The sequence below is a fragment of the Bos indicus genome, chromosome 19 (genome assembly GCF_029378745.1).
Source record: "Bos indicus isolate NIAB-ARS_2022 breed Sahiwal x Tharparkar chromosome 19, NIAB-ARS_B.indTharparkar_mat_pri_1.0, whole genome shotgun sequence".
Classification (NCBI taxonomy): domain Eukaryota; kingdom Metazoa; phylum Chordata; class Mammalia; order Artiodactyla; family Bovidae; genus Bos; species Bos indicus.
Window position 1 is genome coordinate 45874027 of NC_091778.1, and position 22674 is coordinate 45896700.

General features: G+C 49.6%; 1 protein-coding gene across 1 annotated transcript; it reads right to left on the reverse strand.

Moving 5' to 3' along the window:
• Positions 1 to 757: 757 nt before the first annotated feature.
• On the reverse strand, positions 758 to 22577 carry KIF18B (kinesin family member 18B). Its single transcript, XM_019982605.2, has 16 exons — positions 22425 to 22577; positions 12249 to 12575; positions 11547 to 11704; positions 11125 to 11229; positions 10809 to 10919; positions 10531 to 10728; positions 9892 to 10068; positions 9207 to 9281; positions 8980 to 9080; positions 8166 to 8352; positions 7681 to 7808; positions 4262 to 4467; positions 3502 to 4027; positions 2483 to 2572; positions 1839 to 1942; positions 758 to 1602 (listed from the first exon to the last, which is right to left on the reverse strand). Exons 2-16 carry the CDS (start codon positions 12565 to 12567, stop codon positions 1496 to 1498), a joined length of 2592 nt encoding a protein of 863 aa, XP_019838164.1. The 5' UTR covers positions 12568 to 12575; positions 22425 to 22577; the 3' UTR covers positions 758 to 1495.
• Between the last annotated feature and the right edge of the window lie 97 nt (positions 22578 to 22674).

Here is a 22674-nt window from a genome sequence, read left to right on the forward strand (position 1 = left end):
GAGGGGTGCCCCAGGTAAAAGGGGAGGAGGCACCCCCAGAGCAGTTTGAAATTAGCGGCATTATTTACACACTACTCACAAAGTGCTAAATGCCTTTAACATGTTTGTTTTCAGAAGCAATTTAAACACAAGATTCCTGTAATTTTGTTTACGCTATTCATTCATGCAGTCAGCCACGTCTTCCTGGGGAGACAGAGGTAAACTTGGGTTGAACTGTCGCAATCCGAATGAGTGGAGAGGAGAGCCACGGATGACACGGGGAGTGGACTTTTGGAGCTAGAGGGAGGAGGACTGTGGTGGGTTCAAGCAGGTGGGGGCTCAGCCTGGAGTCTTACTAAGACCTGGGGACCACTGAAATGCTCTCCCTGATGGTGGAGCTCTGGGCAACCCACACCCAGGCTGTAGGAGGATAGAATGAGCCTTCAAGTACGATCACACCTTCACTCGCCAAGAGAGACCTTTAGTAGCAGGTGCTGCTGCAGAATAAGGGGCAGGTCCCACCCAGAAGGGTGCAAAAGGAGGCACAATGGGGATGTTTTTATACCCAGATGCTTCTAAAAAAAAAAAAAAAAGATTGTTTCGGGACTTCTCTGGCAGTTCAGTGGTTAAGACTCTGCACTGCCACTGCAGTGGGGCAAGGGTTCGATCCCTGATCGGGGCACTAAGATCCCACATCTCCCTAGGCCGCACAGCCAAAAAAATAAAGTTTGTTGAGGCCTTAAAGAGTCAGAAGAGGTTGCTATTCTATCTAGGTATACAGAGAAAAACACACACCAAGGATGGAGATGGTTTATTGATCATTATAATAAAAAATATATATATCCACCTATATATATGTGGGTGTATATATGCAGAAATAAAGGATGAGAGGATATAAACCCAAGAATCAATAGCTCTTACATCGAGGTGGTAGCATTAAGGTTTACACTTCTTATACTGAGTGTATATTCTGTTTACAATAGGGTAAGAATGATCAACTCTTTTCATTTGGAAATCAAGGCACCATTATCATCGTTAGGACTGCTGCAAGGGGCTGGGCTCTTGCTTCAGGCTTGGGGGATGGGGCTGAAGAGGCCTTTCTCTAAAAGCCAGGAAGAGCCAAGCTGGGACTCTCCCCCATCTGCTCCTCTTCCCATGCTCACCCCTCCTCCACTGCACAGAGCCCTGTGTTAGATGGGGGGGTGGGAGGTGGGGGAAAGAGGGTAGGACACAAAGCCCCCCATAGCTAGCTTCCTGCCTGGACGGCATTATAAACGAGGGGGAATGATGGCAGCACCCTTTCAAATAGCAACACGTTAACACTCACAAATGAATATATACATGCTGAGAAGCTGAGTGTAACAAGAGATTAATAAAGAGGGTGAGTAGCAGAATGAACGGCTGGGGGAGGACTGTTAATAAAGGAAGAGGGTGTTGGCGTTAATTGCTCTGAGCCAGGAAGGCAGGTCAGGGCTCCTGATGCAGGCGGCTCCAGGGACCAAGAGGGGCCAGGTGGTCAGGACACCTTGATGGAGCAGCTCCCAGCTGACAGCGCCCCCGTAACCCCCATCAGTTCCTCCTGGTTCTTCTGGTTTCCAGGGTAGTGGGGACTGGAGGGGGGCTCTGCAGGCCAGTTGGATGAGGGGAGGTCGGGAGGAAAGAGAAAATGAGGCTACCTCCCACCATTCCCTTCCCCCACCCCAAAACCCATGTCTCCCCTCCTACCAGCGTCCCTGAGGTGCTTAGAAGGACCCTAGGCCCTCCTCTCACCCGGGTCTCGGCCCACCCTGTCCCCTCCATACTTCTTGTCTCCATCTGCCACTGTGGCCCAGACCATCCTGCTCCCAAATGCCAGTCACCTGGGATTGCCAGGGGCCCAGCTGGCCTCTTCAAGGTGGTGCTGGGAAGGCGGGCAATGCGGCTGCGGCCTCGGGCAACTCCCAGTGAGCGGGAGATGGAGGAACTGTAGTCGGGGGGGAAGGAAGGAAGCAAGGAAGGAGGGTGGGAAGGTCACAGCCAAGTCTGTGGACTATGGAGGGGTGGGGGGATGGGTGGTGGTGGTGAGAGCTAGACACCGAGCCTTGGGAGGAGGGGGAGACTGGGCATCAAAAGGAAGGGGAGATGAGTGGGGTTTGGAAGGGAAGTAGAGGTGAGGGGTGGGCAGTCCACTGCCTGGGTTATCCAGCGAGCATGTCTCCCTCATGGAGAGGGGTCCCGCAGCCTTTACCAAAGGAGGGAGACACCCACCTCTAGTATAATCCCATAATAGCAGGAACCTGGGACCCTCAGTCAGACCATCAGTCGCTGGCCCTGCTCACAAGACCCCCACACTACTGGCTCCAAGGGGTCCACACACACACACACACACACACACACACACACACACACACACACACACACACACACACACACACACACGCAGGGCCTGTAGTTTGCCTGGGCATCTGCTGCCCTGGTAAAAGCTCTTTCTCTGCCTCCACCCCACACATCCCCTCAACCTCACCTCACAGCGCGCCTCTTCTTGCGGGCTGAGGTCCCAGAGAAGGAAGATGCTGGCTTGGGGCCCTTCATGGTGAACAGGGGCATGGGGGCGCTGGGGAGGGAGGGAGACAAAGGGATCAGAAGGGAACCAGAAATGGGTGCTGGCCACTCCCCCCTCCGGCACCCAGGCTGGTGGGGCTGGGAGGGTGGACGGGATGACCTCTGAGGTTCCCTTCTCCTAGGAGGCGGATTCCTCTCCCTGCCCCACTCGGCCTCGGCTGACAGCTGAGTGACAGCCCTGTTCTGGGAGAACATCCAGGTGTCAGTTTGTGGCGTGTCCAGGGAACTGGAGTTCAGACAGTTTCACCCTTCCACCTGCCTGGCTCTGAGCTTGTTACCGAGAGGAGGGTTCGGGCTGTGGGAGGGATGGGGGGTAGTGGGCAGCCTGCCACCCTTGGCCTCCTGAGTCCAGGTTAGTCTGCAGCCTGTTCGAGTCCAGGTTAGTCTGCAGCATGTTTGTGGTCCTGAGCTGGCTACTGCTCCCCCGCCCTTCCATGTGGGCAGAGGGCAAGGGGGAAAGCAGCTTTCCACCCGAAAACGCCGAATAAAGTTTTCTCAGGATTCCCCTCCCTTCCCAGTTCCAGATGCTGGGCTGGATCTGGGGTGGAAGCGGTGGAAACAGGCATTTCTCAGAGGAACACAGAACTCAGGCCAGGCCTGAGTGATGCAGTGGGGTGGGCATCCCGGGTTAGTTCCTACTCCCTGCTGGCAGGGGGCTTCTGTGAGCTACTGTGGGCATGTCACAAACCAGCACAGAGCTGGTAGCTCTGAAGTATAGACAGACAAGGCAGAACCCCCAAGAGAAGCCATGCCTCGACAGAAACTCATCCTCTGCTCCCCTGGGCCAGGATGCTGGTCAGATCAAAGGGAGAGAGTCATAGAGTCAACTCCAAGAGCAGACTGTCTCCTCTTCCCTTTGATAGCACCTCTGGCGCTTGCTGACCCCTTATCCCCTGTTGGGAGGCTGGAAGGGAGACTCACCTGGGGATGAAGGGCTGATCCAGCCTGTTCAGCTCCTGGGGCACACTGTCCCAGCCAATGCATTCGTGGAAGCCCAGTTTTGCAAGGGGCTCCTCGGAGAGGTCAAAGGTGGCATTGAGGTCCCGAGAGGGCAGGGGCAGAGGAGTGGAGCAGTTCTGCAGAGCGGAAGGGCCCAGGGGCACCCGGCTTTTGATGACAGTAGCTGGGCAGAAGCGAGGGGATGGGCAGGGAGAGGGGGCCCTCTTCCCCGTGGGGGTGCTGGGCCCACATGGAAGCCGAGCCTCAGGCAGGGTCCCCCTCCTCAGGCAGGGCAGGAGGGACTGGCGCTGGCGCTTGGTCCCCAGTTTTGGGGCCGGGGGGCTGTCTGGCTCCGAGGGGCTCGGTCTCCTCCTCTTCTTCTCTGTGGCCTCCCGAGATGCCTGGGGTGGAGTGCAGTCTGGCCCAGGTGGGACCCCCAGAGTGTGTGTGAGGCCACTCAGTTGCCTTGCCATGGTCCGAGTTACAGGGCCCGAGTATCCTGCAGATTCTGGGCAGAGAGGAGGAGGGTGCGGAGAGGGATCAGGGGTTGAAGGAAGAAGAGTTTCTAGAATCTGGGGAGACAGGAGACAGGCAGGAGCGCCTGACTCCTCAGGTCTGCGTGACTCCTGGGCCTCTCTGTGCAGATGCCCATGATCCCAGGGGTCCAGCCTCCCATCAAACCATGCATCTGGGGCTGTGGCCACCCCTTGGCAGAAGGAAGCAGAGCAGGGCTGAGACTTACTTGACTCTGAACGCAGCTCTTGAGCCAGAGGTGCCTTCCTGGCTGGGCCAGGCTCCCCAGAAGCCTCCCCTCCAGGCCCAGCGTTTTCCTCTCGCACCAGCTGCTGCAAAGTCTCAAATTCTGTGACCATGTCGGGGGTCAGGAGGTTGGCTGCTTGGAGCAGGGAATACTGGCGCTGGGCCAGGCACAGCACCCTCAGGGCCAACCTGGAAGAGAGGCACGGGGGTCCCCGCCCTGCCTCAGCTCTCTCGGCCACGAGCAGCACACAAGCACTGGACCGCTCCTGCCTTGACGGGACCGCCTGGCCAGCCTCATCACCCTCCCAGTTGTGCTGAAGACCAAGGCTGGCGGAGATGACCGTGGGTAATGGTGGGAGGCTTCACCCACTAAAAATGTCCCCTGACAAAGACGGTACTCGGGAAGTGGGGAAAGGGGACTGGGTGGCCTCGGAACGTCTGAGTTTCCTCTCAGCTCTGCCACCTATGAGTGCTGTGATCTTGAGTAAGTCCATTTCCCAGGGGCCATGAGAGGTCGCAGGGAAGAGGCCGGCTCAAGCCAGACCAACAGCTCAAATTCCAGCTCCAACACTTCCCAGCTGTGTGACCCTGGATCACCTCGCACCCTCAGTGTCCACATCCCTAAAATGCAGATAACACAGGCAGCTACCTCATAGGATTGCTGGGAAGATGAAATGGGTTATTTTTAAAATTTTTGGCCATGCCTGGCAGCTTGTGGGATCCTAGTTCCCTGACTAGGAATTGAACCCCGGACCCTCAGCAGTGAAAATTTAGAGTCCTAACCATTGAACTCCATCGAAGTCCCCAAATGGGTTATTTTAGATATAAAGTGTTTAATGAGTACTTGGTACATACTCAGCACTGTAAGGTTAGCTAATTATTATATTCTAATAATAATAATCATGCCATCTACCTCATTAGGATAAGAGGAGATTAAATAAGACAGGCCATTTGATCTTTGGTTCTGAGGAGACCCTCAAAAATGCATTCAGCCTGCACTTTCTATTTAACAATTGGGATCCTGAAAGAGTGTGTGTGTATTAACATGTACTTTGCATGCACTGAGGGGCCATTTAAAGGAAATTACGAGGATAATGTGATTATTGGTGTTATAAATTTAGATTCTAATAAAGCAAATTTTCTTTCTGTGAGGCACACCTATGATAAAAGAATAAACACAATTATCTCAGTGGGGATTATTCATGGCCAATCATTTATCCCTGGGTAGCACTACCTGCCTGGGCATCTCTGAGCTCTGCCCTCAGTGTGTGCACAGGGAGCCCAAACTCATTTTATAAAGCAGCCTCCAGGCCCCTTTGAAAGAAGGCAGGATATAAATTAAAAAGGACACTGCAGAAACTCATTCTATATCTGCCTGAGCCACAAATTATACAAAAATAAGACAACTGAGAAAAGTGGGCATCTAGGGACAAATGCTCTGACTTGGCTGTCAGATGACCCAGGTCTGACTCCGTCCCTCTCGTCCTGTAGCCCCGGCAAATGGGGAGTTGGTCTATATCACGAGTTTTCAATTTAGGTTTCAAGAAACCCATCAGAGGACATTTTTAATGGAACAGCTCTGCTTTATCTGTTCTACATATTAGACCTCAGGATAAGATTTCATTTGAAGACAGGGCTTTGCTGCTAAAAAAAATTCTGAAAAACCACTGAACTGGAAAATCTAAAATCTACTCAGTGTCCCAGTAGTCTAAGATTCTAAATTCTAAAGTCAAAGTGAAATTATTTTCGATTATCTGGTTGTTAGGGTATTCCCAAGTATCAGGGGCTGCGGATCTAGAATGTTCCACAACCCCTGATACTTTGGGTCTTCCATCACTTTTATTAGTATCTGTTATTAGCTCTGTTTCCCTGGTGGCTCAGTGGTAAAGAACCTGCCTCCTAATGTAGGAGACACAGGTTTAATCCTTGGGTCGGGAAGATCTCCTGGAGAAGGAAATGGTAATCCACTCCAGTATTCCTGCCTGGGAAATCCCATGGACAGAAGAGCTTGGTGGGCTATAGTCCATGGGGGAGCAAAAGAGTCAGACACAACTTAGCAACTAAACAACATTATTAGCTCTGGACCGTGATGCCCAAATCGTAGCCAAAGTTGAAGCCACTTTCCAGAAACCACAAAATCAGAGGCAAAGCAGAAATGAGAACCCTGGTGTCCCCCGTCTTCGCAACGGGGGACTCCAGGCCAAGAGACCCTGAGTCATCAGTGGCAGCCTGTGGTTGTTCCATGGGGGCCCGGGGGCATCCCGCCAGTACATTCCTGCCACTCCTGGGCCCTGGGGAGTCGGCAGCAGGAGGCAGATAATAAGCCACTGATTATTCAGGCTGCAGCATTTTTGCTGAGTTGGGAACAGACACTCCTCAACAAGAAATAAAATTAAACAGGCCCTTCTGTCCAGAAGCTTTAAATACACTGCCTAGCGTGAGGCGTGCTGTGGAGGGAGGTGTCGGGTTGGCAGCAGCAAAGCTAAGTGGCAGAGAATTTATGTTCTGGGGGCCAAGGAAGAAAATACTAGCAGCACCTCTCTATTAAGCACGGAAAGAATGGTCCAAAAGCCATTTCTCTCTGGGTTTGTATTTACTTCTGAGGAGAAATAGCCTCAATCTGTCGATGAGACAGACGACGAACACCTGACTCAGGAAGGCCGTCCCATCCTCAGCGGCCGCCCAACTTCTCTTGGCTGAGCACGGGCAGCTTGGCCCTTAGGCTGGAAAGCATAGCTCCAGCCCCAGGCAGCCCTGCCCTACCTTGGCATTCGCCAGCTGTCTGGATGGAATTTGGTGTTTTGCTTCCCTCTTGTCAAACTGCCAGCTACAGAGTAATAAAGAGGCTGCTGTGTAAACAGAGTAGGCGATAATAGCAAATTGTTGACGGCAGGTATGGGACAACTGGATGACAAAAGACTTGCCTCTTGGACTTCCCTGGTGTGGTGGTTAAGAATCTGTCTGCCAATGCAGGGGACACGGGGTTTGATCCCTAATCTAGGAAGATCCCACATGCCTTGGAGCAACTAAGCCCGTGCACCGCAAGTACTGAGCCTGCTCTCTACAGCCCATGAGCCACAATAAGAGAAACCTCTGCAATGAAGAATATTCACTGCTTGCCGCAACTGGAGAAAGCCCATGTGCAGCAATGAAGACCCAGCACAGCCAAAAAAATAAAGACCTGCCTCTTTAACTAAAACACAAACAGAGCTTCTATGATATGCTTGGCACCAGTACTCCTTCCAGGGAGAATTCCATGGTCAGAGGAGCCTGGCAGGCTACAGTCTGTGGGGTTGCAAAGAGTCAGAAACGACTGAGCGACTTTCACTTTTCTCCTTCCAGGGGGCCTGGAACCCATCACCTCCCGCCTTGGACTCTGGAGAGGAGCAAGAAGATACCTACTGCTTAGAACGGTCCCTGTCCAGGTTTGGTGGTGGGAGGTGGTCCACGACTGGCTTGGGCTGCACGGTCAGGTCAGGGGACCTGGGCGATGGGTGTCTGAGGTTCTGTTCTGGCACCTGGGTTGGAATCTAGACAGGAAGAGTATCACAGGTAGAGAGCCCAGGGCAGCCTCCCTCGTTTTACCTGCACAGCTCCTGAAACCCACCCATCCTCCACGAGTGGGAATGACAGCTCCTGGAATGATTTGGTCCTAGTAGGGTCCTTCTCTCTCCCAGTTTAGGTCCTCCCTTCTTCCTCCCTTTCTGGTAACACACAGGCTCCCTGCTTTCAGACACACCGGATCTGACTAGTTCTTCCTGCACAGAATCTGAAAGTCTCCCAATGACTGAGATATAAGCCATCCAAGCAGAGAAGCCAGGACTGAAGGGACCCACGAGTTGGGGGAGGGGATTTTCTTCCAATATCCCACCAGCTCCAAGCCCTACCTCCTTGGCCGGGCCTTCATCCTTGTCCTCTGGGGGCTGCTCCCTATTTGAGGAGTTCCCGTCCACGACCTTCTCCCCTGGGGCCTCTGACCCCAGGCTCTCCTCTTGAAGGACTGCTGACCCTGGCTGGAGCTCTGGGGTGCGGGGCTGGCTGGGGAGATGGGACGGTGAGGGGCAGCTGGGGAGGCTAAGGAGGAAAGGAGAGGTTTGCGAGGTGTGAAGCAGGGGCAAGTGGGAAAAGCAGAGAGGGGCAGGATCTCTGTGGCTTCAGATGGTACAGAGTCTGTAAGGGGTTGGATGCTCAGGTAACAGGTAGGTAGTAGCTGGGGGTGAAGAAGGAGTCAAGGATTTTCTGGTAACGTGTGGGCACGTTAAGTCACTTCAGGCATGTCTAACTCTTTGCGACCCCGGGGACTGTAGCCCGCCAGTTTCCTCTGTCCATGGGATTCTCCAGGCAGGAATACTGGAGTCGGTTGCCATGCCCTCCTCTAGGAGATCGTCCCAACCCAGGGATCGAACCTGCTTCTCTTACATCTCCTGCATTGGCAGGCAGGTTCTCTACCAGTAGTGCAACCTGGGAAGCCCAGAAAACAATGACACCCACCCCCTGAACGCACCTTCCTGTGAATAGCTGATGCTGCTTATATGGACTGGGGTGTGATTTACTCCTCCAGCACAGAACATTCTAGGTGACAATCAGAATGCTGGGCACTGAATGAGAATCCCTAACTCCAGGTGCCAGAACAGAATCGAGGAGTCCTAGCCCTCCACAGGCTGGGGAAAGGACGGGGCAGGACAGGGTGACAGAACTCACGGTTGATGCGGAGTGCCTGGCTTGGGGGACCGTGGAGCGTCGTGAGGTGGGGCCTGGGCTGCTGCCTCATACACCCGGAGCTTCTCCCTCAGGGCGGCCACCTGGAACAAAGTGGCCCATCCCCTCAGAGCCCCCGCTGAGCGCAGGGTGGTGGCAGAGCGACCTCCCCCATGAGTTGCCCCCCGAGTGCCCTGCCCCCTGGTCAAGTTCCCCAGGCAGCTCCTCACCTCAGCCTGGAGCTGCTGGCAGATGGTGGCGTACTGGCTGATGTGACAGTCCAGGCTGATCACGTTGCTCTTCAGCTGAGGTGGGGACACAGGGGAGAGATCTGTTTGTTTATTCAAAGCAGCTTTTGGCAACTACTTCCAATGGCCAGACACTGCTAGGCACCTCACTCACACCCCGGCTGCTCACCCTCAGGACTGAGGAAACGGGGAGGCCAGAGGCTCACCTAATACAGCAGGAGGAGAGCTTGCGTTTGACCCCGAGACCCCGGGCTCCCTGACCCATACGCTCTCCCCAGCCCAGGGGCTTTGCAGCAGTGGATCCGGGAGCCCCAGGGCTCCCTGTGGGAGGCAGGGGAAACCAGGCAACTCTGCTTCTATCTGCACTATATGTTGTTTTACCAAAATAAGGGCCTGCTGCTAAAAACAAATCTGACAAAGATCACTGGCTGACACTCGGCCACTCCGTTCTGTTGCTTTCCTCTTGAGATAATTTAGCCTCAACCATCCCAGCGCTGTGGTATTTGAAGGACGAAGACTGGGTCACCTCTCCTCTGGGCCTTGCGGGAATGCTCGCTCCAGGTACTGGAGGAAGCCGGTGGGTCCTATCCCCTCCTCTTCCCAGTCTGGGGGCTCCCCCGACACCACTACACCCCCACCCCAGGCTGGCGTCCTGGCTGGCACGCACCGAGAGTTTGATCTCCTTGGCGCGGTCGGCATACTTGAGGGTGTTGTAGGTGTCCTCGTAGGTCAGGCTGGAGGGGCTGACGGCAGCGATCATCACCGTTCGGCAGTTGCCCCCAATGCAGTCCTTGAGGAGGCGGGTCAGCTTGCTGTCCCGGTATGGCACGTGAGACTTTCGGCCCTGGGGACAGTGGGTGGGCGTGGAATGAGTGTCTAGACTAGACAGACCCAGGCCGGGACTCGGTAGCTTTGGGGTTTTGGGGGATATTTATATTTGTATCTATATATATATTTAAAAATTTATTTATTTGGCTGCACTGGGTCTTGGTAGTGGCATGCGGGATTTAGTTTCCTGACCAGGGATAGAACCCAGGTCCCCTGCATTGGGAGCGTGGAGTCTTAGCCACTAAACTTCCAGGGAAGTCCCTGTTTTTGCTTTTGTTTTTTTTTTTCTGACTAAGCTGCTGGGCTTGCAAGATCTTAGTTCTCCAACTAGGGATTGAACCTGGTCCACTACAATGAAAGCACCGAGTTCTAACCACTGGACCACTAGGGAATTTTGACCCAGGGCTGGAGGGAGGGACCCTCGTCCTTGGCAGTGGGTTGTTGCCCTGGGGAGGAGCCTGACTCCGTGCGACTTTACCTTTGCGTCCGCCAGGGCGTTGAGGACGTTGATGAGGGCCAGCAGCGAGCGGTTGATGTTGGCTCCCTCCCGTAGCCGCTCCCCCTTGGCGTGGGTGCTGGACGCCCGCTCTGAGCCTGCCAGGTCAATGAGGCTCATCTTGGCCACGCGAAGGGCCTGGGTCAGACCTGGGATCCGGTCCTGCTGCTTCACGAAGATCTGGGGGCAGAAGGCTGGGGTGAGGGGATGCTGGCCACCAGGAGTCCAGACTCAGGTCCTGGCCTGTGGCCCCTGCTCACCTGGAAGATGGCATGGGAGCGGGAGGATGTAGCGTTGGCATCAGTGGGGTGCTGCGTGCGGTTACGGTTCCCCCGGGTCAGCATGCCCAGCAGCTGCTCAGCTGAGGTTGGCTGCAGAGGAGACATGAAGGGAGGGGGCTGTGGTCTCTCCAACCAGGACTTTTCCCTAGCAGAAGGGCCACTCTTCAGAACCAACGTCACCCCCATGCTACCACCACTGCCACCCCGACAGGATCCAGGACATCCCCAAACTGCCTGGTGAGGGGATCCCAGAGGACCAGTGGGGCTGCCCGTCCCACCTAAGCCCAAGTCTTACCTGGTGGAAGGAAAGTCCTTGTACCACCACCCCTTTGTCGGGGTCCTCACGGATGGCAAGGGGCCCCTTGGGCTCCAGGAGGTCGTGGATCTGCTCATTGTACACCTGAGGAGAAAGGAATCAGGGAGGGGTCTGGTGGAGAGGCTGGTCAGGAAGTCTCTCCCCTAGGGGGCTGGGGGATTCCCAGGCCAGAGAAAATGACAAGACATGCTTGGTGAATGACCCTTGCGAGATGACGTAACGTGACGACTAGGGTCAGTTCACACGCAGTCTCTCTTGGAGCTGTGTCTGCCCTCTGGGCCCCCGTCCTCCCACTTCCTCCTACTCTCTGCCCCTCCTGCCTGCTCCACCCCACTCCCTCTTCAGGTGGTTGTGAGAATGAGGGAGGAGGCTGCCCCGTCCTGGGGCGCCAACAGCCCTACCTCCAGGTAGCTGATGAGCACCTCGAATCTCTTCTCCTCCCGGCAGGCCTCAAGTCTTCTGTACAGCTCCATGGTGGTCAGGTACATGATGCCAGGGTCCCTCTCTCTTCCCAGCATGGTGTGTGTCTTCCCGGCCCCGGTGGCCCCATAGGCAAACACTAGAGAGGACAGAGTAGGGAGGAGGGTGGTGACAGGGCTCCCCCAGGGCATTTTCATCCGGTCAGCCCCTCTCCTCCTCCAAACCCCTTTGCTTCCTTTCGCATGCATGGTTGCACTGCTCCCACCCACCCACAGCCCCCACGTTCCCAGCTGTCGAGTTCTCCATGTCCTTTCCTGGTCCCCCTGTAGGCCTGTGGACTTGAAGGCAGAGGGGTCTCCACCACGGGTGGAAGCTCGTCCCTTCCTCGGGGCACCTTCTGCAGCCTGGGTAGCTTCCTCTATGGAAAGCCCACAGTTCTTTCCCTCACTTCATGTAGCTCAGCTGATAAGCACACACTTGCAGGTGTGATTTTGCGACGTGTCTTCTCCCTGCTTTAGACTGTAAGCATCCAGAGGGCAGGAACCCTCTCTGTCTGACCTATTGTACCCCAGGGCCCAGCAGAGTGGCCCCCACACCAGAGAAGACTGAGCGAGGGGCCCACAGAGAAGGCAGGGCCAGAGCCTTCCTCATCTGGTGCCCAGCAGAGGGGCAGGCGGGCTCACCTGAGCAGTTGTAGCCCTGGAGGAAGCTGTCCAGGATGCTGTGGGTGGTGTGCTGGAACACATCCTGCTGGGTGGCCGTCTCACCGAAGACCCGGTCAAAGACAAACGTCAGGTCTTTGCCCTTCTTCCTGGGGCCATCTTGGGCGCTGCCCCATTTCAGGCCAAGGAAGCCCCCATCGGGCTCCTCAGGGTCGAACACCAGCACACGCTCGTCTACCACCTGAACCACAGGCCGCCGCTGACTCTCCAGCTCCTTCGGAGTGGGGGGCCGCAGCCGCACCACGACCCGCAACATGCTGTCCTCCACCGCCATCACCATGGCAACACCTGGGCACAGAGGCGATGGAGATGAGGACCAATCTCACTCAGGCCTTACCGGGTATTCCTCAGTCTAGTATTCAGGGGCCTTCTCCCACCTCCTCTACAGCTCATCTCCGTTTTATACCTCGAGAGAATAAAATTATTGATGCCAGCACCAATTACTAACAAATATCTTTCTTCTTCCCTGGTAGCTCAGCTGGTAAAGAATCTGCCTTCAATGCAGGAGACCCCAGTTTGACTTCTGGGTAGGAAAGATCCCCTGGAGAAGGGACAGGCTACCTACTCCAGTATTTCTGGGCCTCCCTGGTGGCTCAGATGGTAAAGAATCCGTTTGCAAAGTGGGAGACCTGGGTTCAATCCCTGGGTTGGGAAGATCCCCTGGAGAAGGGTGTAGTAACTCCAGTATTCTTGCCTGAAGAATTTCCATGGACAGAGGAGTCTGGAGGGCTGCAGTCTATGGTGTCACAAAGAGTCAGACATGACTGAGCGACTAACAGCACAGCACATCTCTTTTTCTCTTGAAATACCACCTTTGCCATATCCAGGTGACTGTATAGGTGGGCTTTCTATTATGTTCCACTAATCTGTCTATTCCTATGCCAACACAATAGTTCCTTTTAAAAGGAACACCATTCCTTAAAAAAATTTTTTTTTATTCATTTATTTGACCACAGTGGGTCTCGGTTGTGACATGGGGTCAAACCCAGCCACCCACAATAGGAACATGGAGTCTGAACCGCTGACCACCAGGGAAGTGCCCACAGTTGCTTCTTTTCTAGCAAGGCCAGATCTAACCCTACCCCCAGCTTACTTTTTCATGATTTTCTTGGCTATTTTCAATCATTTTTTTCCTATTTGACTTTAAGAATTATCTTTATCAATTCCATCTCCATTTCAGAACCAATTCCCCCTCAAAAAGCCCAGCTGGGATTACAATTGGAATTAATATTAATTAATTAATATTAAATAATCAGCATCTCCTGATATGATATTTATTTTATATTAGATGTTTTCATATAAGAACATGGCTATTACCTTTTGATTTGTTCAGGTATTTTTTGTAGATTCAGATATTTTCTTTTTTTTTAATGTCATTGTTCTTATTTAATATAATTCCCAAGTACTTTATGAACTTAATTGCTATTATGAATGGAATACCTTCCCCAATCTCCATTTCCAGGCGGTAAACACAAGTAGGGAAAAACATGATTGATTTTTACATATTTGCCTTTTACCTACAATCCTCAAACTCTCTTATTAATTCCAACTGTTTTTTATTAAAGCTTATTGAGTTTTCTGAGTACACAATTGTATATCAGAAAATAATTTTTTTACCCTTTCTTCTCCATGATTATACTAAATATTTCATTTATTGTCTATTGCATTCCCTTGAGTTAAATAATAATGATGAAAATAGGCACCCCTGTCTTGTTTTTGATCTTAAAGGATCTTGATCTTTACTGCTTTATAGAGATATTAGTTTTCGACTTTTAGACAAATAGGTCATTATCATACTAGTAATTTCATCTGTTCTTACTTTTACTCAGAGTTGTTATCAGGAATATCTAGAACTTTATCTGATGCTCTTTCAGCATCTCCTGATATGATTATATGCTTTTTTTCTCCTTTATTTGGTTGGCGTGGTAAATTACTTGATATTATTCTTGGCATCAAATCAATCATGTACTCTTTTTAAAAATTTTTATTTATTTTTTTGGCTGCGCCTGGTCTTAGCTGCAGCATGCAGGATCTTCCATCTTCATTTTGGCACGTGGGATGTTTAGTTGCGGCACGCACACTATTTAGTGGCATGTGGGCTCCAGCTCCCTGACCCGCTATTGAACCTGAGCCGCCTGCATTGGAACACAGAGTCTCAGCCACTGAACCACCAGGGAAGTACCCCAACTACGCATTCTTGAAGAAATATCCTATTCCAGCCATACTGGAAATTTCCAGTTTTCAAATGGTCAAATATGTCAACCTCTTCTTTTGTTATTATTATGTCATATTTAAGAAGACAGTCCTTCCCCAAAGTAATAAACACTTTTAAAAAATATTTCTAATACTTTTCCTTTCTTACATTTAGGTCTTTATCCAGATGGAATTTACTTTTGTGTGTGCGAATGGTATGAGAATATTTCTAAATATCTTTTCTTTCCAAATGGCAAGCAATTATCTCAAGATCATTTATTAAACAGTGAATTCATTCTCCACTAATTTAAATGCCACATTTAACATAACTAAATTCTCATGTAAACATGAATTTGTTTCTGGATTCTCCATTCTGTTTTCCTTTTGCAGTAACTCACTGTTGTAATTATTGTGATTCTATACCACCTTACTGTTCTTTTTCTTGGACATTCTTGGGCAGCTTATCTTTATATGATTTTAGAGTCAGCTTATGAAGTTCTATGAAAAATCCTGCTAAGATTATTTTGAATTTCTAGATTAATACAAGAATTAGCATCTTTACAATATGAAGTCTTCCATATAGGAATATTGTATCTCTTTTCATCATTTACAACTTTATAATCTTTAGTAAAATTTCATTATTTTCCTCACATAAATTTTGTAAATTTCTTGATAGATTTACAAATAGTTACTGTACAGTCTTTGCTATATTGGAAATAGGCTCTTTTAAAAATTACATTTTCTAATTCGTTTTGCCAGAACGTAGGAAAGCTACCGATTTCTGTATGCGGATCTCGTATATGCGGATCTTGTATCTGGCCACCTTGTTGAACTCCCTTATGAGTTCTATTAGATTGTCATTGATTCTCTTAGGTTTTTCAATTAAATGACGATAAGTTTGCAAATAATGACAGTTACTTTCTATTTTTAGCTCGTCTATATTTAGTTCCCCACCCTCCACTACCCATTAGGAATGGGTGCTAAATTCTATCGAATGCTTTTTTGGCACTTGCTAAGATGATCACACGGTGTTTCTCCTTTCTCTGTGCCTGTACAGGGTGACATGGATAGATTTCCTAATGTTGCCTGGTAGTCATTCCAAAAGCTTATTTATGCATTCCCTCTTGAATTCCCCTCAGACCTTCCTGTGTGCTTTTTTCATTTCTCCTTCAAGCCAGCCTACCAAGGGTAAAGATGGAATTTCTGGAATGCAGGAATCACAGATATTCCTGGAAAAGTCCAGCTCAAGTCTAGGAATATATTAACAGGGATAAGAAAAGGTGGTGGGGGCAGGGGGGAGCTGTTCGAGGTTGAGGGGATAGGAATAGATGAATGCTTTCCTAGGAAAGAGTAGGTTCTGCCAACGGGTCACCATTACCAAGGTCATGCAGCAAAGAAACGTGGGATTTCACCTAATACTCCGGCCAACAACTCATGTTTTCCTTGGGGGATGAGGCAGAACCGAGTTGACTTCAAACGCTTGTCCTTCACCCCTAAACTTCCCAACTTCTTCCCCACACAGAACACAGATGTCAACCAATGATTATCTTTCTGAGTTGAATTAATTCTATTCCTGTCTCAGCCATCAGGCCATCACAATAACAAACATAATAGGTAAGTGTCCACTCAGGAACTGTTCTAGACACCTTACACTTTTCATCTCCTTTCGACCCTGTTGTGACCCCACAAGATAGATACTATTATTATTATTTATCTGTTTTTTACTTTTGGGCCACACCTGGCAGCATGAGGCATCTTTGTTTCCAGACCAGGGGATTGAAACCTCACAGTGCAAGCAGGGAGTCTTAACTGCTGAACTGCCAGGTAAGTCCTAATAGATACCATTCTCAGTCATTTTTCAAGGACAAAATTGAGACAGAAAGGGTTAAACAACTTGCCCAAGATCCCAGTGGTAGTGAGTGATGAATCCTGGTTCCAACCCAGGCAGTCTGGCCATAGAGCCTGCTACACTGCCTCGTAATGACATTATATACTATGCTCTCATGCTTACATTGTTGTAATGGTCCCTTATGTTTGTATGATAATTATAATCCCTTTCATGTAACTAGCATTATGCCTTCTGCAAACACTTTCAGATAAATGGACTGGACCTAATTTTCGACACTCAGAATGCCTGTTTCCTATCCTCGCATGTGAAGTTCCTCCAGGGAACTTCACTTTTTTTCGGTTTCACCACACAGCTTGCAGGATCTTAGTACCCTGACCAGGGATCGAACCTGAGCCCTTGGCAGTGAAAGCACAGAGTCCTAACCACTGGACTGCCAGGAAATTCCTAGGAACCTCACTCCTGTGACCAGGCAAGTGAAGGCAGAGGGTGCCTGGTCCCACAGTCTGAGTCTATACTGGCTGCCTTAAGGCCAGTCCCAGCTCCCCGTGGAGAGGGTATTAGCTGAGGAGGAACCACAGAGCAGCGTCACATTCAAAGCAGGAAATTAAAAAGGGCACTGGCAGCAGAGTGCGCCTAACCTTTGCAGTTCTCTCCTCTCCGCCTCCTGAGGGCCAGCGAGGCAGGCTGTTTGCCTAAAGAGATGTTTTCCTTCTTACGGAGAAAGCGCTGGGGGCGTGGGGTAGGAGGTGGGGAGGGGGAGGGTGACACCGGCATGGCCCCAGTCAGGACACCTGGGTCCTGGTCTCTGCTTTGGCCTCTGACTGCTGGGGAGGTCTTTCCACCAGCCACACCTCATGGATGTCACATCAGCGTCTCCCTTTGAGAGCTGGAGAGAACAGCTACTGATCTGCGCCTGCCCCAGGGGGATGGGAGATTAATGAGAGAACGTTTGTCAAGTTTGCTTTGATCCTCAGTTGGAAAGAGCATTTCAGCCCAAAGTACAAGGGAGATGATTCTTTAATAAGATCTTCAGGGTTCTGAGCGAGCCACAGTCACGTCCTGTTTCTAACCCGGGGCAGCTCATTAAAACCCGGAGGCTAGTTTGCTGCCAAGCTGGGGATGGGAAGCCAAAATTCGGTTGTTTTCAGGGTAGCTTCCTCTGCCCACCATCATAGGGACGGATAGAACAAACAAACCCACGCTCCTCAGAAGCCCCTGAAGAAGAATGCTTGAGGACTTGAGGGGGTCTGCCTGCAGACACTGGGAGCTCAGAAGGCAGGTGCCTATCCTTGGGTGTTGTACTTTTATAGCAGTTGTTGTGGCCCCTTCATTGCTCCTTCACAACTCTAACACAGTGTTTCTTGTCCTTAAGCTCCGAGACATTAGGACCCTCTGCTGATACAGTCTGTGCACCCCGAGATAACTCGGAACCAAATCCAGAACACAGTAGACACTGTGTAATATTTGTCCTATGAACGAATAAAGGCCAGAAAAACCAGGCTGAAGCCAAAAGCCTAAAAATAATTACGATTATATAATAGCTAACATTTACTGAGTACTTACTATGTGTCAGGCACTATGCTAAGTGCTTTACAAGTGTTTCATTTAACTTTCACAACAATCTCATTCTGTAGTTATTGATACAATTGTTACATCCCTACTCTACAAAGCAAACTGAGGCTCAGGAAGGACATTGTCACATCAGTGGTAAGTGGCAAGGCCAGAACTTGACTTTGTCCTGTCATCAGAGGCACTGCTCTTCATCCAAGGCTGTTCTGCCCTCTACCTGAGCCTTTCCAAGTCCCACTTCCCCTAACCTTAGTGAAAAAGTGACCGTTTCTTTCTATGGGTGGTAGTGCAGAGATAGCACTGTGTTCTTTTGTTTTTTGAAAAAGACAAAACTGTAACTAAGGACAGTTTTGTTTATTCCTTTCTAATCATTTTTTATTCTTCTTGTCTTGCAGGCTAGGACATTTATTTTTCTTATCTAGCCAGGACCTTGGGTACAATTTTGAAAGCCGCAATAGGGGCTTCCCTGGTGGCTCAGTGGTAAAGAATCCACCTGGCAAAGCAGGAGACACAGGTTCGATCCCTGGTCTGGGAAGATTCCCACATGCTGCAGAGCAACTAAGCCCTGTGCCACAACTATCGAGCCTGTGCTCTAGAGCCTGGGAGCCGCAACTATAGAATGCCATGTGCTGCAACTGCTGAAGCCCTTGAGCCCTAGAGACTGTGCTTTGCAACAAAACAAGCCACCGCACCACAACCAGCGGGTAGCCCTGGCTTGCCACGACTAGAGAAAAGCCTGCACAGCAAAGAAGACCAAGAAGACCCAGCACAGCCAAAAATAACTGAATAAGTAAAATTATATAGACTGAAAGAAAAAGAAAGCAGCAATAGTGAGCAATCTTGTCTCTTTCCCAATTTTATAGGGAATGTTCCTATTATTTCACTTTTTAGTTGGTTTAAGGAGATTTGCCTCTATTTCTGAAGTGAAGTGAAGATCTCTCAGTCGTGTCCAACTTTGTGACCCCATGGACTATACAGTCCATAGAATTCTCTAGGCCAGAATACTGGAGTGGGCAGCCATTCCCTTCTCCAGGGGCTCTTCCCAACACAGGAATTGAACCCAGGTCTCCTGCATTGCAGGCAGATTCTTTACCAGTTGAGCCACAAAGGAAACCCAAGAAAACTGGAGTAGGTAGCCTATCCCTTCTCTAGTGGATCTTCCCAACCCAGGGATTGAACTGGGGTGTCCTGCATTGCAGGTGGATTCTTTACCAGTTGAGCTATTAGGGAAGCCCGCCTCTATTTCCAGCTTACCATTAAAAAAAAACATAAATGGTTATTGACTTATACTTTTGTGCCTAATGGAATATGTTTTTTTCCTTTAATCTGTAAATGTGTAAATTGTATGAATAGATCTTCTAGCATTAAACTATTCTCCCATTCCTGCGATAAATCCAATATGATCATAATGTAGTTTTTTTAATACATTGTTGGCTTCTGATTACTAATATCTTATTTCAGATTTTTACAACTACATTTATAAAAGAGAATGACTTGAAATTTTCTTTGCCTCATTTTTGGTATAACAAAATAGACTGGAAATGTTTTCTTTTTTTTCAGGGAGAGTTTTTACATGTTTGCTGCTGCTGCTAAGTCACTTCAGTTGTGTCCGACTCTGTGCGACCCCATAGACAGCAGCCCACCAGGCTCCGCCGTCCCTGGGATTCTCCAGGCAAGAACACTGGAGTGGGTTGCCATTTCCTTCTCCAATGCATGAAAGTGAAAAGTGAAAGTGAAGTCGCTCAGTCGTGTCCGACTCTTCGTGACTCCATGGACTGCAGCCTACCAGGCTCCTCTGTCCATGGGATTTTTCAGGCAAGAGTACTGGAGTGGGGTGCCATTGCCTTCTACATGTTTCAGTTCAGTTCAGTTCAGTCACTCAGTTGTGTCCGACTCTTTGCGACCCCATGAATTGCAGCACGCCAGGCCTCCCTGTCCATCACCAACTCCCGGAGTTCACTCAAATTCACGTCCATCGAGTCGGTGATGCCATCCAGCCATCTCATCCTCTGTCGTCCCCTTCTGCTCCTGCCCCCAATCCCTCCCAGCATCAGAGTCTTTTCCAATAAGTCAACTCTTCGCATGAGGTGGCCAGAGTACTGGACTTTCAGCTTTAGCATCATTCCTTCCAAAGAAATCCCAAGGCTGATCTCCTTCAGAATGGACTGGGTGGATCTCCTTGCAGTCCAAGGGACTCTCAAGAGTCTTCTCCAACACCACAGTTCAAAAGCATCAATTCTTCAGCACTCAGCTTTCTTCACAGTCCAGCTCTCACATCCATACATGACCACTGGAAAAACCATAGCCTTGACTAGACGGACCTTTGTTGGCAAAGTAATGTCTCTGCTTTTGAATATGCTGTCTAGGTTGGTCATAACTTTCCTGTTTAGATGCCTGTATATTTCTGGTGGAATTTGGTGGGTTTTATAAATGTGCTTGAAGGTAGGTGGCGCTAGTGGTAAAGAACCTGCCTGCCAGTGCAGGTTAGACATAAACAGCCCGTTGGATCCCTGGGTGGGGAAGATCTCTTGGAGAAGGGAATGGCAATCCACTCCAATATTCTTGCTTGAAGAATCCCATGGACAGAGGAGCCTGGCGAGCTATAGTTTATAGGGTTGCACAGAGTTGGACACGACTGAAGTGACTTAGCACCGCAGGGCATGGCATAGAAGGTAGTTTTTAAACTAATTAAATTTCTTCAGTAGTCCTAGGTTTGTTGAAAATTTTCATAGCTTCTTGAATCAGTTTTGGTGAGCTGTTTTTCTTAGAAATTTGCCCAAAAGCATTATCAAAAAGGGTTCCCACTGAAGTCTTTCTCTTTTAATCTTTGAGTAGCCAAAGTTATGTCCCTATTTTAATTCCTAAGGTCATTTTTTCATGTTTCTTTTCTTTAGTCTTAATATTACCAGAGGTCTGGCTTTTTTATTAGTCTTTTCAAAGATACAGTTCTTGGCTAAGTTAATCATCTCTATTATATAGTAAAATTCTATTTCATTAATTTTTGCCCTTAACTCATTTTATTTTCTACACTTTTATTCTGTTGTTCTGTTCTATCTTATTAAAATTGGATATTTGCCTCACTTTGAGCTTGAAAAAGAAAATATTCTAATGTAAGCATTTAAGACTATAAATTTACCTCTAAGTGTTCTTTAACTGCATCACCCAAGTTTTATAAATGGCATTATCACTGTTTAATGCTAATTATTTTTAACTACAATAATGATATCCTATTTGACTGAGTCATTAAAAAAATTTTTTTTAAATCCAAGTGTGGGTTTATTCCTTTTTCTTTTGTATCTTAAGCTTAACTGCTTGTGGAAATAGAATATGGTTTGTACAGTACTCTGAAAACTCTTTAGATTCACTTTGTGGCCAGACAGAGACAATTTTTATAAATACCTCTAAATATATGCTACTTGCATACTTCTTAAAAAAAAAGGTAAAAAAAAAATGGAGCTAGGCTGGATAATAAATATAAAGAGCAACAAATTGAGACACTTTAAAGTCTCTCTGAGGGTGGAAAAATTCAATCATGAAATAGGCAGAGAAGGACTGGATATGTTGGTAGTTGTTTGAAGCATGGAATTTGGTGACCAGAAAGGATAGTGATGAGACTGGAGAAAGCAGGGTAACACCCAGGAGAAGCTTATACAGAAAAATGTTGTGGATGTTCTCCTTGGAGCTAAGCTTAATTTCTCTGCTTCCTAACCTGTAAAATGTAAATATAAGTATCTATGCCATTGCGTTGTTTTGAGGATTAAATGGGTTAACTCAAACCTGGTAGGTCAATAAATGTTAGCCAACATAATCAGAATTTATATGACCTACTGGCATTTCCCCCTGATACCAGAAGATCCACAGTCTGAAGTTAAAACAAACAAACAAAAAAACCTATTTCCCATGACAGACCAAGCTTATGTTTTCCGTGTCACTTCAGTACATTAAAGAGTCAAAGCTAAGAGAAAGGGCATCCTAGAAACAACAGCAGAAGGCCTGGTGTTCTGTCATGCAGACGTTCTTTCATTCCTTCCTTTATTCAATCAAATATTTACTAGGTGCCCCAGTAACTAAGTTACGGCCCCTGGCACAGCTCTGCAAACAGCTCTGCATAAATGTACAGAGAGGGTCTTAGCTACTCCATACAGATGTGCAGTCCCAGGTCTCCACTCCCGGCGCGCGGAAGGACCCAATTCTTCCTTACGTGTGAGTAAGAAGACCTTTCCCAGGGCGGATGTACAGAGCGCTGGGCCGAGGTGCAGACGTGCGGGCCCCAGTCAAGGTCCCGTACAAATAAGCAGAGGGTCCAGATCTCCCTTGCAGGCATCTAAGGAAGCGACTTCTCCCCGCACCGCCCCACGCAGTGTTCGGAGACCACCACTCAGGACCTGATTGGTCTTCAGGCTGCACCTCTGTGTACTGCACAGAGGCCCGGCTCCGGCTTCCGCCGCCGCCAGGAGGTCGGTCCGCGAGTCCAGACATGAGCGCAGGGGCCCGCGGAACCCGCTCAGCCGTGGGCCAGTGCTTACCCTTCGTCGGTTCTCCGTCGCTGGTGTCGCCGCTCGCTGCAGGGTCCTGCCGCAGCAGACCGGAAACCCGGACCACCAGAGATCGCCCCCTCCCCAAGTACCCTACCCGCGCCAACCTCCGGCCCGCGCCGCGTGTTCAAATTAGCCGGGTCGACTCTTCCGCGCTTCCCATTGGTCGCTGCCCGGGTCGCTGATTGGCTGTTTCCTAAGAAACAAAGTACATACAGCTCGGCAGTGGCGGGCGTTGTCC